Genomic DNA, 18,077 nt, shown 5'->3' on the forward strand with positions numbered 1-18,077 from the left:
AGTCACAACATGATGCAGCAATCCTGCATTTACATAATATATCAATGCGCAAATCACGCTTTTCACTACGCATATCTTTACTCTACGCGATTCAACAATCGATGAAGCAGCAATCCTGCATTTACGCAACATATTAATGCACAAGGCACAATTCTCATCACGCATATCTTTATTCTACGCGATTTAATGCAACACGTAATCATTCAAATGTCTTGGTCTAACAATTCGTCTCCCTCTGGACGTATATCTTGGACTTGACTCGGTGATATTTCTGCAATCACGAGATATTTGGGTCTTAGCATTATCGCGCACGCGGGATTCACGCCTACGAATTACGCGATAAACATCAACAGGTAAGCAATCAGATACACGCTCTCGGGACGCGCTACCAATTCTACTCGGACAGTCGCTCTCGCTGTCATCACTACCGGAGGAAATTACACCTGCGTCAACCGGATTAGCCGCGGAGTTTAGTACCGATTTGTCCGCATCAACGGGCGGAAACTGCTGAACAAAATCATCAAACATGTCGTTATCTACATCAAATGGCGGAAAGTAACATCAGTATGTTTATGCAGACTACTGAAATACAAATCAACAACATTAGGCGATCAAAAAAAACACAAACATCACTTAATACCTCAAAACAACACATACACGATATTACGGCAACATTAAAGGATACATTACATTGGGCATTCAGAAAACCGATAATATCACTCGCACAACAACTAATTAGCAAGATACTGCTATGGGTAGAAAAAAAATCGAATATTCACCTGCAATCATTTTATTCTAAATTGATATGAAACTTCCTAATTCATATCACGTAGCATTTAACATTGGTATATACCAACAGAACGAGAGTGTGCCCTATTTATTGTATTACATGCAAAGCAATGTTTGCAAATATCATGCACTACCGCGGTGCATATTTTCTCAATGATATACTCAACATAAGGGTATCGTCGTATGGCAGAGGCCTAATATCTCTTCATCAGGCTTGCAATATATCATTATTCATCACACATACATATCAAGCTATTCAGCTATTGGATGCATCATGGCATCGAATAAATAGGGTAGCCTTCTTGCTACGGGTTTACCCGCACACATCTCTTATCAAAACATTATGCTATATAAGCACCTGCGTCCTGACTCGCAGGAAATGCGACCCCTATCTGGGTATAGAAACCAATGATTGCAAGTTACTTTACAAAACTATACTTTGCCAATATCCCAATAACAGTAACCAACTAACGTCGTAGTGTAAGAGAATAAAATCGATCTACCTTATTGTTCTAATCTGTGTGATGCATGCTTGGAGCACCACTGTCCGCACATCTGCTAAACTTCTGCGATTTCCGAGCATTTTCTGACACTGCAGACGTCTTCTTCATTGTTGTCTTTGTTACGGCGTATTGATCGTCGAAAGCACAACCCCGCTGCATTTCTTCCTGGCAATAACGTCTCGTCGTTTTCTCTGAATGCTCTTTCTCGCCGCTGTGCAAGGCGAATCTTTATATTTACCGTTTCCGTGGTCCGATGCTGTATTGCTATTTCTCGCCGTCGGGCAGGGCGTATCTTTATATTGATTGTCTTCGGTCGGCCGGTCGTCGTGATTAATTAAATGTCGAGGGTCACCATTTAACGCAGAGCGAATGTTTGTAGTTGTATAATTGTATATCTGACTCCAAGATGTATTATTGACTCCAAGAAGGTTGCGTTTACAATTCGCTGCGTGTTTCTTCTTTCGTTCGACGAACCGGCGTAACCGCGCCGTACGGCCTTGTTGGCTGACGTACCACGAAGCCTGTCTATTGGACACGTATTCGATGGATCACACTGACGAATATATTTTGTTTCTGTCTCCACGACTTGTAACTTTATTGAATCACGTACGACAAAGTAACGGACTTCCGAATCAGCGAAATATCAAGAATTGAATGACGGTCTCTCCTAGCCACGAGAGAGTACATGCCAAATTGTTATCTACGTTCACACGATAGAATATACGACTTACAAAGGTCTTATCGGGTTCCAGTTCAGATAATTATGTAAGGTTTACCAACTCCTTATCGAATAATATTTAAATGGCGTTATACCAATATACTCCGTTAAATAGAGCACGACAGCAATATTTAAATCCATGTATCCGTCAATGTCCGTCATGTATCCGTCGTGCAAAATATGACACTTGGCCTATATGCAACAAACATGTTCATTAATTTTAGACATTCAAAAGAAGATTCAAATAGCTGTTTCAAACGAATGGATAGTAGCCTACCGCTGGCATAAAACTAATTTCCTGTCCTTTCATAGCACCGACAAACCGAAATGTTACCAAATAATTTCAAAAAAAAATGGCAATCAAAAATAGGATGAATGCACGACAATATTAGTCATTCTTCCTATCTTTTCATTTTTCCCCAATCTTGTGGTATTTTTAAATGGTGATTGATAAATAAATGAAATAGAAATGAATCCTAGTCGCTACCTCGAGATGGCGCGCTGTATCGTTTTCTTATCTTGCAATAGTTACGCTCAGCCGAATCTGCTTTAGACTTCCAGAGCAGAGATACGTTTTGTTGCGAAAAAACTTTGGACTGTGAAGTCGGGATTGTGGCCAAAGTCCGAAGTCCTGTTTTACGCTTGGGAACTTTGACGTTACGGAGCGATCGTGAGGTTAGTGACGATTCATAACAAAAAGAATCAGTGGTTTAATGCGCTGGAAACACCAAATGTAAAAAGAGAGATACATACATACGTTAGGATATCGAAAAGCCGAAACACGGTCAATCTATAGATAACTAACCTCCGTAGGTTAGTTGTCTATAGTCAATCAGTCTAACATCAATCTCGGCCCATTGATATTAATAGTATTCTGAACTTCTGCCTCTGTTTTTTTACGCTTCCTCGCTGTTTTCATTCATACTTGACCATGCCTTTCTCTGGGCATTTTGTAAGTCGCCATATGCTGTTGCGTAGTTCCATCTTAGTACCATCGCTCTGAAAATTGCAGAATTGATTAGTTCACTAACTGTACCCTACTTGTTTTAGCCTTTGGGTACAACTAGGTTTGAATTTCTTCAGTGATTTATGACTTGCTGGTACCATACCTTATCGGAAATGGCTTCATTACATTGACTGCACAGTAGTACAGTTATTATTATTCCTGTGATAGTTCTGATGGTAGAAGTGGGCTACTATTCACTTAATGCTGTAACATTTAATGATAAAATTTCATTGAAAACTGTTATATTTCATGACAACCGTTTAAGTAGCCGATTGGGTTACAAGTGTTAGCATTCTAAAGTTTGTTGCCGCACTTGAGAACAAGTAGATTGAATTACCATAGGAATGTAAATGAAATTTATTTTTCACTCATGTCATTATGTTGTAGTAAATTTTTTGCATCTATATGTTCATGTTGAGAACCGTTACAGTAGGCCTACATGAACTACGGTGTTTGGTGATCTTGTCCAATTTTCGTGGTACAATTCCAAGTCATTGAAATCAACATTGATAGCAGTTGTCACTTGTCAGTGTAATCAATGAGACCTGATGGTGTACCGGTACTGCCTTTTTCTAATTCAATGTGATCTGGTATCATATCTCTGGTATCATGTTTGTTTCGCTCTCTCTTCAGGAGTGAATAGTAGAGAATATATCTGCGTATTTATATCAGATTGAATTTGATAATGGCATTTTATACTTTATGCTGTCTATATGTGTCTTTTGCTGACAATAAATGTTCAGCTTAACTTTTAGATGAGCTGCACTTTGTTGGGTTCTGTCGTTTCAGTATTTGTGCAACAAGTCAAGCTATGACTTTGTATACCTATGTAGCATATTTGTATGCAGTATTGACATGGATGACATGCAATCGTTGGGTGCGTTGATTGCCATTTTGCTGGCGTTACTCTGTAGGATATATTGCAGCTCTTTGGCCAATCAAAGTGTAATGTTATTTATGTACGGTAAGACTTGATAATGATTAATGATTGATGATATGTTGGTATTTGATGCTTGTGGTTTATTTGTGGATGCACGAGTGTGACGAGCCTAAGGTAACTTATCAATGTATACAACATTTTATTATATGGAATATAAAAATATCAAATTTTATTAGCATATTTGAATATCTGAGTAAATCAGTGTATAGAGGCTACATTTCCCCTACATCCGATGTATCGCCTGAAATTAGTAATTAGAGCTACAGTATATAAGTGTCTATCAAAGTCTATAATTTACATTTTGATATCTCAGGCCCAAATGGTAGGAGCTATATTTTTCCAAATTAGTATCTGTTAATAAAATAATAATGGAATGCCAGTAACTTGAATTACAGTACATGCTTATAACTTGAATTATAGATATTGAATTGTGATTGATATACTTTCTATGTTATTTAGTATCATTAACTAATTTGTGTCGGTATGCCATATACGGGTTTTATACTAACCTACCATCATGTGAGTAAAGGTTTGATGACGGTGCTATTATCTGATCAATCGCTGACAGTCTGGCTTGTGTTTTTGCCGGCAGGGTTATAATAGTATTTTTTCTGTTATGACATAAGCTGTGAACCGAAGACGCAAACTTTTGGTCCTCTGCCAAATAATAATGTCAAATCAAACGTTTTACACTCCTACAAACGTCAGCAGTACTTCAATCGCAACACCCAGTGTTTTGGAAAATCCGCATTCTCCATACGCGATGCCGACTTTTGAAGTGATGGACAAAACCAGCGATCAAGAATCGAACGGCGGAGATGCAGGTGCCGACAGCTCGAAGTCATGTGAGTGTTGGAAAACGTCTATTCCTACTTTGTCTTTGTCATGCGTTCCTCGTCTAGGGATATTTCGTCAGGCGTAATAGTCACATGCTGGTTGCATTTTGAATAAGAACTGGCTTATAATGAGAAAACTGCTGCGGTATGCTTTTCTCTGGTAGGTGATTATTTTTGTTGACTCAATATCAACAACTGACCAAGCAAAGACGCATGTGTCATCATTAGCAGACCAATGTTGCAATTAACCAAACATCGCATTCAGGACTACCCTAGTGCAAAATTATCTTCAAGGTCATTAAACAGAAGCCTACCTACAGGTTACTGACTGAGCAAACCCTCAGATTTGTACTCACATTTTCATATGAAAGGCATTCTAAAATTCATCCTTGATCAGTTAATCAAACTTGTTGTTATTTTTTGTATGCAAGTGATCATATAAATTCAACTCCGCACTCCAGTGCTTTTTAATGGTCGCCGAAGATTACAAATTTTAAGATGAATTTAAGTTGAATCTAGTAATTATTTTTGCTTTGCAAATGTCACTACCAGTCCAAGAGAATTGTATACATGAGTAATCCTGTCAGTTTTGGTTGGTGACATAAAAAGCGATAAGCCATCAATTATACAAGCTGCTCATAGGCCTAGCTGGTTGCACCGTTCGTTTGCAAAGGCTGTTGTGACTTTGCAGCATCCTAGTAGTGCTTTGTTTTTGCCATGGTTAGATGCTCACAATAGACGCCCCAGGGCCTTCAGCTGCATTGGAATTGAGAATAATACAGATCATCCCATGATTACTGTTTCAGTACAGTGAAATCAGCTGATGTCTCACTAAAAGCAGTTATTTAGTTTTCATAATCACACACACCCACCATCTCTGCTGTTAAAACTTTTTGTGGCTGCTGCTATTTGTTTTAATATTGCTTCTCCATTATAGATTGTTCGATATGTGGCGATCGCGCCACGGGAAAGCACTACGGCGCCAGCAGCTGCGACGGTTGCAAAGGATTTTTTCGTAGAAGCGTGCGCAAGAACCACCAGTATCAATGCAGGTTTGTATCTGATTTCTTTATTACTTTGTGACGTGAATCAGTAACTTGGCATCTTAACACACTGTTTTCGTCATGGTTTCAGCATAGTCGCATACACACCACACCAGTCACTGTGTCACGCTTAAAACTGTGTAGTGTAAGAATGTATTTAGCAACTTCCATTAATCCTCAGAAATCAACCTGAAAGGAAATATCCAGCAATGTGCTAAGACTGCAGAAGGTAATCTAGCAAAATAAACGGAAGCAATCATCATTATTGAATCGGGCTGAAAGCCTTTTCCTGTATGTCTCCTGATATCATCGAGGAAATAAAATAATTTAGCATACATAACCGGTGTGGCTTTGCTAATAAGTTCTCTAATTCATAACTACCGGCGACTATCAGATCTGTATGCCAGTGTTTCAATAGTAAGGTTTCGGCAAAGTAACATGATATGAACAATTGTAAATCACAAGCAATTTCTTTGTTCCGCTGTGCAAAAAGCACAATTCCAAAGACCTGCTGTGATGATTGAGTGGGCATGTGCTGACCTACTTGTATATTTACTGATGGGCAGAGCCCTATTTCTCCTAATCTAATACTGCTGACTTTACTGTCTTTTACCACCCCTCTGAATTGTTGAGATATACATTATGATTGATAGATCTTGTGAAACAATGTTTATCAATAAATTGGATGGCCTTGTGTGAATTAATGGACTTGGAATGGATTTACAATGCGCAATGCCATGTTTTTCCCGATATATTGCTCTACAACGGGCAGCTTTTCTATTTCGAAGACCACATCTTGTGCTTCTTTAAAGTGCTAGTGACAATGATATTCTTTTTGCTTGCTCCAATTTTTGTCTAGTTTGTATTGTTTATACACCTGGTTTCAGCAGCACTTTTGTGGATTTGTTATTTTTTTGGTCAGTCACAGAAACTTAGACTACCACAGAACGGTTTGTGCAGAGGGTTTCTGTTTACCTGGCCTTAATGGTGGTATTTATAGTAGGCTACTTACTGTTGTGCGGTTACTTGCTTGATTTGCTTCCAAGTGGTAGCAGCGAATTTTTCAATCTGAGTCATGAACACGTGCTCTTATCCCTAAATTTCCTGGACACTTCCAACGGTCATATGACAAAATGTGAAGCACCTCCAAAATCCAATCCAATTATCCTGTCATGATCGATTTGGCTGCACAGCCGCGGCAATTGCGCGTGTTGCATTATGATAATTACCAACTGTCAATTTGCAATAGCGCTTTTTTCAATGAAATCTCTTCACAGAAACGTTTATTAGATTAGGTATATCCGTTTCCAGCACCAGTCAATTGAGAATAAAATATCCTTATACATATTCCTGTGTTGGTTTATTTGTGGTTATGTTCTGGTTGCTTAACCTTGTGTTTTGTTTAATGTAAAAAACTTAACCTCCACGAGTCCAACACTTTGTTTTGAATACTTGGGAAAATGTTTGCATCTAACACAATATATCACAGCCTGAAAGCAGGAATACTGGATATTCTGCAATGCATTTGATTACATGTGTAGTGTTTGTATGATGTGAAGATTTTTGTATATCGTCTTGGTTAGGCTGATTATCAAATATGCACTTGAAAGGTAGTGAACTGTTCGGCTGCTGTTCGAAGAATAGGCCTATTATCCGCTAGTCTCTTATCACCTGCGTTTGTTTGGTTCATCCAGGTTCAGCCGCAATTGCGTCGTCAATAAAGACAAGCGAAATCAGTGCCGGTATTGTCGATTGAGAAAATGCTTCCGGGCCGGAATGAAGAAGGAGGGTGAGATGCGCTTCATTTCACGTTATATTCAATTCACATTATTTGATTTTCTGATACCAATTTGTAACGATTTGTGCATATGTGCCTACTTTCTGTATAATTACGTGCGGCCCACAATTGATTTTTGAACTCTTGTCACGATTCTGGAAAATAAGCCGTGAGTTTATTAATTCGATCGAAATTGGCGTAACTCTCCACGAAACTTGATGATAGCGATTGGAACAATTCAATCATTGCTATGAATATTCAGCATTTCCTTGTGAGTATGAACTTGGATAGCTGCTAACCCGTTGTTTTTTCAACTCGCTGTCAACGCCGAGATTATGAAATGACTATCCGATAAAACAAATCAGACACGTGGAGCCTGGAGCATTTAGCGTTGTGCAAATATTTTTCGTTTCGTATATTCGCTTCCACTGGCATAACTTTAGGTATGCGCTCGCGAGAGGTCTTTGTCGCATAAGAACCTGTTCTTGTGGATTTAACCTGATCAGCGCATTTGACGATATCTAGATTGGTTTTATGACAATGCACACATGGCTGACATTGTCTTATTGGCATTGCCCGACCTGTGCTGACACAGTATAATGACGCAACGTGAGTACGTTTGCATTGTGTAATAACCTGTCCCGATTCGATAACCAACACAAATCACCGCCAGTCCGTCCTTATAATCCAAACAAAACTGGCCTTGCGCCTACTGACTCTGCAATATATGTATTCGCTCAACCGTGCAACTACGGTCTTTAAATGCTGCACTTTGAGGTAATACGTTTTTGTCTTACATTCTGATTCATGCGGAAGTATAATGTTTGGTCTTTTATGATGGCGTGTCCACTTCGCAATTACACATTTTTGAGTTGAGACATTGGAAAACTCCCTGGAATGGACCTCTGTACGAGTTCAGCTTTATGAGATTCCGTGCAGTTCGTGTGGCTCTTGCGGGCTGTATCTTCTATACTTATCGCCCACTGGGAGTTTGTCTCTCCACGCCTCACCGATTGCACACTTACATATGTTCTCTAGGAATTTTTCTCCCCACTTGTAACAGGAGATGACTGCAGTGTTAGCTCTTTGTTAATGAAGCCAGTCACTTAGTATGCTGGTGAAAACACTGGTATTGTGTCTGTTTGCTATCAAAAAAATTACATTTCCACTTTCTGTTGTGCCATGCTGGTGATGCCAGTTTGAAAAACATGACCCTAGTGCTAGTGGACATGGGCGCAATTGTTCATGTCTGGATGCTCAGTTAATGTAGCAACAGATTGCAATTCTTGTTAAAGTGAACAGGAAAACGCAACACACCTCGTGTAACCTGTGGAATAGCTGACAATGCTGCTTGCTCTGAAATCCTAGCTGGGGTTTTTCAAAGAGAAACTTGTTGTTTTGAAACAGCTTAGTGTGTGGTTTCTGATATATTCAGTTAGTCATACAGATATACGGTTGTAATAAAAAAACGATGAGATGTGTATTATTTGTGAAGGTTTTTTCAAAAGTCAGGCTTGTATTGCAAAAGCTGTCTTCATGAGTCAGCCTTGATGAATACCTTCACTGGCCACCGGCTATATTACTATTGCTTTTTATTACCCTGAAGACGTAACTGCATGACATGAATTATAGCCCGCTTGTATAGATGACTGTAGGTTCTTTTTAAAGATGCGCAATGTCAGCGTAATTGGCTTTGCATCGTCGAAATTGTTTGAATGGGTGTGTGCTTGTGAAAGTACTGGTGTGTGCACAACTGCGCAGGAATCGAAAAATGCGATGGCAACTGGCCGGTTAGCCCTTTTCCAGTAGCCAATGGAAACTCTAAATACTCTGCCGTGCTGAACAATCGATATTATGACCGGTGAGTAATCCGGGGATTTGATTTTGCAGCCGTGCAAAACGAAAGGGATCGCATCAGCACTAGGAAGAGCAGCATCAAAATGACTTCTTCCTTGTCGGTGGAAACTCTCCTGCATGCCGAGAAGCTGGCTCGCCAAGTAATAAGATGTAACTCTTCGGTTGCTGTGTGATGCGTTTCAACTCTGTTCGCTCTGGATGGTGGAAAAACTTACCGTTGAAGTTCCCAAATTCTTCTGCACGAAAGCACTATTTAGGCTAATCGTCGGTCTCTCAAGTTTTGTTAAATTGCTTTTTGGGACAATCAATGTCGAGTATGTCAAATCAATTTGGGGTGCAGGCTGGATTCAAACTTTTTGATTGCTGGTGGGCAGGACCAGTCAAATGATGCCAAAATGCTGTCTTCATATTTGATTTTTAGTGTTTCCGTCATTATCAATCCTAGTGCTCTTTATTTGCAAACAATGGATTTTTTTTTAAATACAATGATTAGCTAACTGGGTATTGCTAAAAAAAACATCAAAACAGCGACTCTTAATCCATTTAAACTTGGAACTCTTCCCTCAGTGTGAATCTAGTGTTGGTGTCACAAACTGGGTAGGCTAATAATGGTTGGTAATTCCGAGCACATGGCGAAAATAATTTAAACATTGAGTGTTGCTGTTCGAGACTATGATATTTAAATGACGCATATATGCCTATATATGTCAGCTGTAGTTGCCACAAAATTAACACTGTCTGTGATACAATTGTTGATATACAATGTTCTTTCCAATTCTCTACTTGTTGCTGACGATTACCCCTGACGAGTGTCAGCTGAAAATATTTGGGCTCATTTCAATATGAATATACTGTTCGACTGTATATTGAAGTTCTGTACCTCCAAAAAAGCTCTTTAACTACGGTATCTGTTCTGTGGATTCTAAGCTTTATGTTCGAGACCGCTGCTATAGTTGGACCAAATATTCGTAATACAAAGCGATAGGACATATTGACAGACTGTGGCAAAATGCGTAATATTTCCTGGCGAATCAAGCATGTTCATTGTACGACAGGAAATCATGGAATCGCCTTAGCATCAATATCCTAATTGTCCTTGATCGAATTATTCAACTTAGCAAAAAAACTCAAAATTGATGCCTGAAGACATTAAATTGTGGACCCCTATCGTCAATTGGCATTTTTTCGCCCCCGTGTCTCTCGAAATCAGCCCCCAAGGATTGACATCGTGCGCTAACGACTGACCTAGGCTGCATGTAGACTTTTTTCGTCCGATCTGATAGTAGCGTGATTTGTTTTGTTTTTTCTACAGCAATATCCGTCCAGCATGAATATGGAAGTGCTCGACCCGGAAATTGTGGGGTCCAAGAAGATAGCTTCGATCAACGACGTATGCGACTCGATGCGGGAGCAACTGCTCGTGCTGGTCGAATGGGCCAAATTCATACCGACGTTTTCCGAACTGCCGCTTGACGACCAGGTCAGCTTTACTTCTCCCGTGGTTCTCGTCGCATGATCCAAAATGAAAATTTTTGTCGAAATGTTGTGACCGTTTTTCTCTATTATCGAGATTCGAGACCATTAGAATGTCCATCACGGTCGGAGGAGATCTAATTAGTTAGCATTGCCGCTCGAATAGAAGTAGAAGGTATGACGTAAATTTCTACTGAAGTACAAGTAGGATTGGCAGTTTACAAACTTCTCACAACTACTCAAGTGGAAGCAGGAACGAAAATTTCTGAAAAATATCGAGTGAGTATTTTCAAAATGTACGCTTGGTCGAGGGTTCGCATGCTTTTAGCAGTGGAGCGGAGGTGGCTACTTTTGAAATTATGAGATTCATCTCGTGACTAACGCAAAATGGCTAACAACACTACAAATGTGTAAGATTTCCGAAAGATATTCAGTTACAGGAGCACTTCAACATACTAGTTTCAAAATATATGCTCGCGAGTAGGTGGTGAAAGTGAAAAAATTAGAAGCAGGCTATTTTGTTAGTGACCACCTGTGATCGCAACGCATTACTTGTTCAGTCCATTAATCCGTTATGTAACGCGTTGCCCTTCATCTCTTGTAGGTTTCGTTGCTAAGGGCCCACGCTGGTGAGCACCTGCTGCTTGGAGTCGCGAGGCGTTCTTTGCCATACAGGCATTTGCTTCTGTTGGGTAACGATTTTATTATACCTAGGTAAGTACGAAACAGGCCGGTCTGCCTAATTTCCGTGTTTGATTTTTGAAAATTGCATTACAGGCAGTGTCCGGAAGTTGAAATTAGCAAAGTTGCGGTGCGTATATTAGACGAAATTGTGAAGCCGTTGTCGGAGCTTAATCTCGACGAAAGCGAATTTTCCTGTTTGAAAGCGATCGTGTTTTTTGATCATAGTGAGTATTTGCAGTCTTGACTCGAAGGCGGTTCAAGTAGTCATCCCTGGTACTTCACTACAAGCACGCCTAAACTACTTGAAGTTTAAGTAAAAATTGTAGGTATGAAGAGTAGCCTACTTTAGTACTTTTGGAAAGTAGATTTGGTCGATGGGTCACATGCTATTATTTATTATCAGTCAATCGGAGGTGATTACGTTTGAAATGGCCTGCTGCATCTATAACACTACATCTAGGTGCAATAAATTCAGTCGTCGTGGTGCAAGGACTATTTTGCCCAGTTGGTATCACAATTTCACTCACAAGGGTCACCCAAGCTTACCCATAAACTACATTGTACTTGAAAAATCCAAAGTCTGAAAAGAAACTGGTTTAGTAGAGATGGAAGTAGACAAAAGTCAGTAGTTTAAGTAGGCAAGCCCTAGTTTTAGATTACTCTGTGCGTGGGCATAAAACTCTTGTTATTCATCAGACGCGAAAGGCTTGCAGGATCCGGAACGTATCAAGTCGATGCGTTTTCAAGTCATGTGTAACCTGGAAGATTACATCAACGACCACCAGTACGAAAGCCGGGGCAGGTGCTATAAGTGATAACACTCGCCGATAATCGCGCGAATGGCGAATGTTTTGACGTGGTTTCTCTGGTTTTGTAGATACGGAGAGATACTGTTGTTGCTGCCTACCTTGCAAAGCATCACTTATCAGATGATCGAGCAAATACAGTTTGTGAGGATTTTCGGCGTCGCCAAGATCGATAATTTACTGCAAGAAATGTTGCTCGGAGGTGAGTGGCTTGGGTGTGCGTTATTGGTCAGCTTGACTGAGTTCACCGCTTCAAAATGACTCGACTCCTGCATCCTCAGCAAGGTACTTGAATATCCCATGACTCGTGTCGTCTTGGTAGTATTGAAATGGCATCGCAATAAGGTTGACAAGTGTGATACCGTCCAGCCTTATACATCTGTATCTGGAGATTTACTCAAACAACTCGCGCTCATGATATATGGGGACTTGAAATTGTCTCAAAGTCGGAATATATATAATATAACAGTGACTATACTTGACTCGTGACTCGGAATGACTTGATCCCGGCACTGCTATGCATAATTGCATAATAATGCATAATCTCACTTTTGCTCCGCAGATTGAAGTACCAGTGCCACTGTATGCGCAGAGTGCACCGTAGTAGTGTTATCAATTAGGGCAAGTTTTTGTTGCAGTTAAATCCGTGGAAAGTTGCATTTATTTTCGACAAAAGTTGCAGTAAAAAGTTGCACTAAAAGACCACATTTTGCTCGGTTGACTAAAAAAATAATTAAGAGCGTTACGTCAGTGCTGATTTGCGGTATTTCAGTCGAATTTGGCCGTGTATTTCACCAAAAGCGAAAATACTTTCATGAAAAATCGAAAAAGTTGCAAAATGTTGCAAAAAGTTGCATGAAAAAAAATGGACAACAGTTGCAAAAAGTTGCACTATAAGATTCCTTCAAACAGCTTAAAACAGCATTCTACATATCTTACGAGTATTTAGGAAGCTGCCGGAAGCTGTAAAAAAAAGTTGCAAAAGTTGAAAAAACTTGCCCTGGTTATCATGCAATTCTCTGTCCTTACCTAGATCGTGCGAGGTGAGTTTGCGAGACCTTGAAGAAGCATTCATGTTGTGCAAACGGCGTCCTTCTCCAAATTGTTATTGATGATCCGGTATCTTGGCCCAAACCTGATGCCTGTCACGAGATTGAATACTGCAATCGGTACTTTACTTTGGCGCGAAGAAAAGTCATGTGATGTTGTGTGGCGCAAAATTTTTGCGGTGAACCTAACCAAGTTGGTAATCACCTGTTTCAATATACAGGATGTCATCCATAAGTTCGAGCGGAGCCCGTTTAGCAGCAACTAGATTTTTCCTGATTTGACAATTTCTGTGTTTTAATTTAGCACCGTGACACTTAATTGTCAACTTTAATGAGCTATCGTGGATTTTATTTTATAGCTGATGCCGGCTTTGAAAGCAACAACGACATCGCAAAGATTGCGTCCACGGCGCCACAAAACGGAATGGACGTGATGCAAGCCCAGACGTTGGAGCCCATCCCGAAAATGCCACTGGGCCGTCCCAACGAGATTCAGGACCCCGCCGCTTACAGAGGGTCCTCCTTGATTATGACCGACCTTTCCGGAATGCAGTACATGGCCCATAATAGCAGCCTGAAAATGCCGAAGGCCGATCTGTATCTAGCCGATAACTACAGCGAGGACGTGATCCCCCTGAATCCCACGGAAACGATACAGACCAAAATGGAAATGTTGTAGTGACGGTGTTGGAAAAATAATGGGAATTTCTTACCTGCCCGCTATTGATCGTCTCCAATGTTGGCAAGAGATCAACGTAGGCTACGAAGTCGCAAATTTGCGGCAGTGACTTGTCAGATTCACATATGTGCCAATTTCGTCTATGCCCCAGTGCAGTTTGATATATACTGTATTCTTTGAAGTTAAACATGCGACCTATGACCTATGGCGCTATGGCACCTGCTTGTATAGGTGCCTAGTCGAAACGTAGGTATAGGCTGGTTTGTTGCATGAAATATCAAATTATCGAAGTTTATGCTTGTTAGAAAAGGTTTCTTACCAAATTTTGTAATTTTTGTTTGAATTTTGTGATTTTGAAAATTTCAATTACGTTGTCATGTTACCCGTCGTTTTGTAATAATGTGGTTACACATTTTCGTCTGTACGCTTCCATTTTCCTTTTTTTCTTCCAATTACCATACGTTCTTGCCACTTGTAATTTTCGTTACGCTTTCACGACTCAGTATCACCTAATCGCGCCAACCATTGTCAATTCAATTATGTTTTTTGATCACTTGTGGCATTTTTCTTGATGTTTTTTTCATTTTATTTTTAAATGTCAACGGCATGGGTCAGAATCGACTAACATCAGTCTGGGTCTGTATTGGGTCGCCTGTCGCCGTGACAGCATTTGCAGATGGGATCATGTCCGTCGACTTCGCCAGAATGGAAATGATAATAATGATGTAACGGCGTGAATAGACGTGACGTGATGCAATGGAAGATCGTCATAATGTCCGAATGGACAATTCGCGGCTTACCCCACGTCATGTCAATCACGTCCATACTGATTTCGCAAATTCTACTCTCGCCATCATGTGGTTGATTTAATTTTCACCCCTTCAATTAGCATCATATTGATCGGATTCTAACGATCGGTAGGGTTATTTTTTTACTCTTGTTAGTTTTATTACCTTGAATAGTACCTTAACGTAGTGGTACATTGTGTTTTCGCGAGGTATTACGCTACCTAGTGCAATTATAATTGTTCTGTCCACATGGCGCTATTCTGGATATCACCCGACGCTTTCGCATTTGAGAGGCCACGCTCCTACAATTGCTCTATGTCAATTTTGAAGTTTCGCGCGGATTAGCAGCAAGTGTGTAGTACCATTTCCATTACACTACGTCTATACTACTATACCATTGTATTTCTCTATTGCGTCCTGAATTGTCGATGATTTCTTTGGCCTGCCTAGTCCGACTTATTGGTTGGATGGATTGTCGGACTTCTCTACAGTTTGTCTGTTTCTTCCGCTGCCACGCAGACACCGCATCTGTATACTAATCCATTGAACTATGCAATTTTTACTGCTTTTCGTGGGTGTCATTTTGCAAATACGGACTATCGAGCCTCAATATGTTGGCGTCGGCCAAATTTACGGGTTCATCGGTTTTGCCAACATATATTGAGCCCGATTTTTTTAGAAGTGTCGAATGTCCCGTATTGCCTTGGTGATATACCTAAATATATGTTACTATTGAAATCCTGAAAGCCGGTCGGTTGCGAGTTAGAAAGAATTATAACAAATATCAAGTTCAGTTCGTAGCAAATTAGATTCCATTCTCATAAGTATGAGAATGGCGAATGTCTGTGCACCAAGCCTGGCTTGCTTCACGATATACAGCTCTTCTGTAGCATTTTCAGAAAATAATTAGATTAAAATTAAAATTGGAGCCTTGCCAGGTAGTTATTTCGTCCAGTGGAGGTTATCCTTCGAGTCGAACCATTACGATTTGAATATATACGCAGTCTGCTGTAATGTAAGGATTTTACTTCATGTTGGTATAAACGCGTGCTCGGGGATACCGCGGACGCGTGTCCTACACGTATATTCTGGCTGATGGTGTAGATTGCAGGGGGACGTTCGCGTAGTGGTGACGACAAGCGCCCGCTACCCGGTCCGGGTTCTATTCCGCGTCGGATGCTGATCTCATGCCTGCGATCCGACTCTCACGCGTCGCTGTTCTTACGGCGACACAAAGACCCTGTGCAAAGAACGCACGTGGAATGGAAAGTGCCGCGGAATAAAGATTAACACCGAAAAACAACTGACATCGGGCACTAGGTCGAGATGGATGCCTGATTGAGAAAACGCAACTGGTCGTTCGGTATCATCCTGTCTGTTCATTCCTCACATTGTGTCTTATCGCATTATACATTATGTGTGCGTCTTGATCATATGAAAATAATAATCTGATTGATTTCCCGCTGTATTATCTCCAAAACGTTATGTTAAGTTGTTGTTAAGAGCCGAGACGCTCGTGTACACTGTACAATGTACATTCTCGCCCCGATTTTCATCTGTGCACTCATTGCAATTCTACATATAACCTTAGATTGAAACAGCGTTGGGATGACTCGAGTCACCTTTTTCGTATGTCTTGACTTAACTCGAGTCACTTTGCCACGAATCAGTCATTCATCGGATCTTTCTGGACTTTTTAGGTCACTACAATCGCAGTGAGGTCGACCATAGGAGTCCAGATAAACTTCCAACACGTAGAGGTAGAGCCGAGAATTGAACCAACAGCAATTGGTGCCGTATTGACGGTGTCGCGTAGCACACTGCGCCACTCTCTTCCCCCCTACAACGGAGCATATCCATATCGAAAGCAGGGATATCTAGATATCCCTGATCGAAAGGTTTGGTCATCGAGCGAAGGTCATTTTTGATCAAGGTTTTGTCGCCACTGATGTTTTTGGCGCCGCATTTTATCAACGGTATGTTGGCCAAAACTTTATATCTTCATGTGCCCAGACGCAGAAGGGGTTGGGCGTTGGCCTCGAAATGATTGAGTCTCATAGGCTTGAACTAGGGCGGAGCATGGACCGGAGCCGGATTGGATATCCGGCCGGATTTTATAAATTTATAATATTTATAAATTACTTTTTTGATCCGGCCAGAATCTTTATTGATAAGCATGACTTTCGGAACTAATACTGAATGACTACCAACCAACCCCACGCAAGTAGCCGCCAAAGCCAATTCGAAAATAAACGAGCCATATTTATAAATTCGCGGAACCATCGTACCGCGTAGGGTGGAGCATGGACCGCCGCCGGATTGGATGTCCGGCCGGCTTTTTAATTTTTAGCCGGATCCGGACCAGAGAATTGAAGAACAGGATCGGACTCGGACCAGACAATTTGTCGATCCGTTCCGCACTAGCCTGAATTAGCTCGCGTGAAATTTTGTCGGATTTGGATTGGATTAGGATTATAGATTTTTCCTGAACGGATTAGGATTTGGATTGAATTTGCCGATTTTCTGTGGGATTGATATGTCGTGTCACGTGTGGCGGATGGCGACAAACTTTATTCAGATCAGTTATCAATGTAGCCTACTTATGGTAGGCTACACTACCCTATGGTACACTCGGTGCCAGTGAGCATTAGAGTTGTAGCCCGACACCAAGTCATCTTAAATCATGAGAATTGTTGGTTGTGAAAGAAAAATTTCCAATTCCTCCCTTGCATAAATTAGCATTTTGTTTTATGAATTTCAACTTGGAATCGGATTAGGATTGGACTTGGACTTGAATATACAGAAGTTCTGGATTAGCATTTGGATTTGGATTTGAAGCATCGGATTTGGATTGGATTAGGACATAGAAATTCCAAATCCGCTCATCTCTGCCCCATGGGAAGCAAGAATAACGTGTTTTTTTTGGGGGGGGGGGTGGGGGGCTGACGAAGTGCTGTTTTGGCCCTGAGTAAAGGTAAACCTAACCCGGAGTGTCGTGAGGTCCATGATGAACTTTATACTAACAAGGAGTTGCTGGGGCAGGTTGTTTCTGGAATGTGATTTGCCACGGCTCGTATAAACCAACGTATATGTACAAAAATGCTTTTTAATGCTAATCTAGTTTTTCGA

At 40.7% G+C, this 18,077-nt stretch overlaps 1 protein-coding gene across 1 annotated transcript; it reads left to right on the forward strand.

Annotated features, from left to right (window-relative positions):
* The first annotated feature begins 2,573 nt into the window (after nt 1–2,573).
* On the forward strand, nt 2,574–15,694 carry LOC145457186 (hepatocyte nuclear factor 4-gamma-like). Its single transcript, XM_080335361.1, has 10 exons — nt 2,574–4,801; nt 5,730–5,844; nt 7,530–7,624; nt 9,503–9,609; nt 10,782–10,949; nt 11,547–11,656; nt 11,720–11,850; nt 12,323–12,428; nt 12,504–12,634; nt 13,841–15,694. The coding sequence occupies exons 1-10, from the start codon at nt 4,627–4,629 to the stop codon at nt 14,158–14,160; spliced, it is 1,458 nt and encodes a 485-aa protein (XP_080191487.1). The 5' UTR covers nt 2,574–4,626; the 3' UTR covers nt 14,161–15,694.
* The last annotated feature ends 2,383 nt before the right edge of the window (nt 15,695–18,077 follow it).

Source organism: Botryllus schlosseri, chromosome 15 (genome assembly GCF_051294905.1).
Source record: "Botryllus schlosseri isolate E-star chromosome 15, Bs_hap1, whole genome shotgun sequence".
Taxonomy (NCBI): Eukaryota; Metazoa; Chordata; class Ascidiacea; order Stolidobranchia; family Styelidae; genus Botryllus; species Botryllus schlosseri.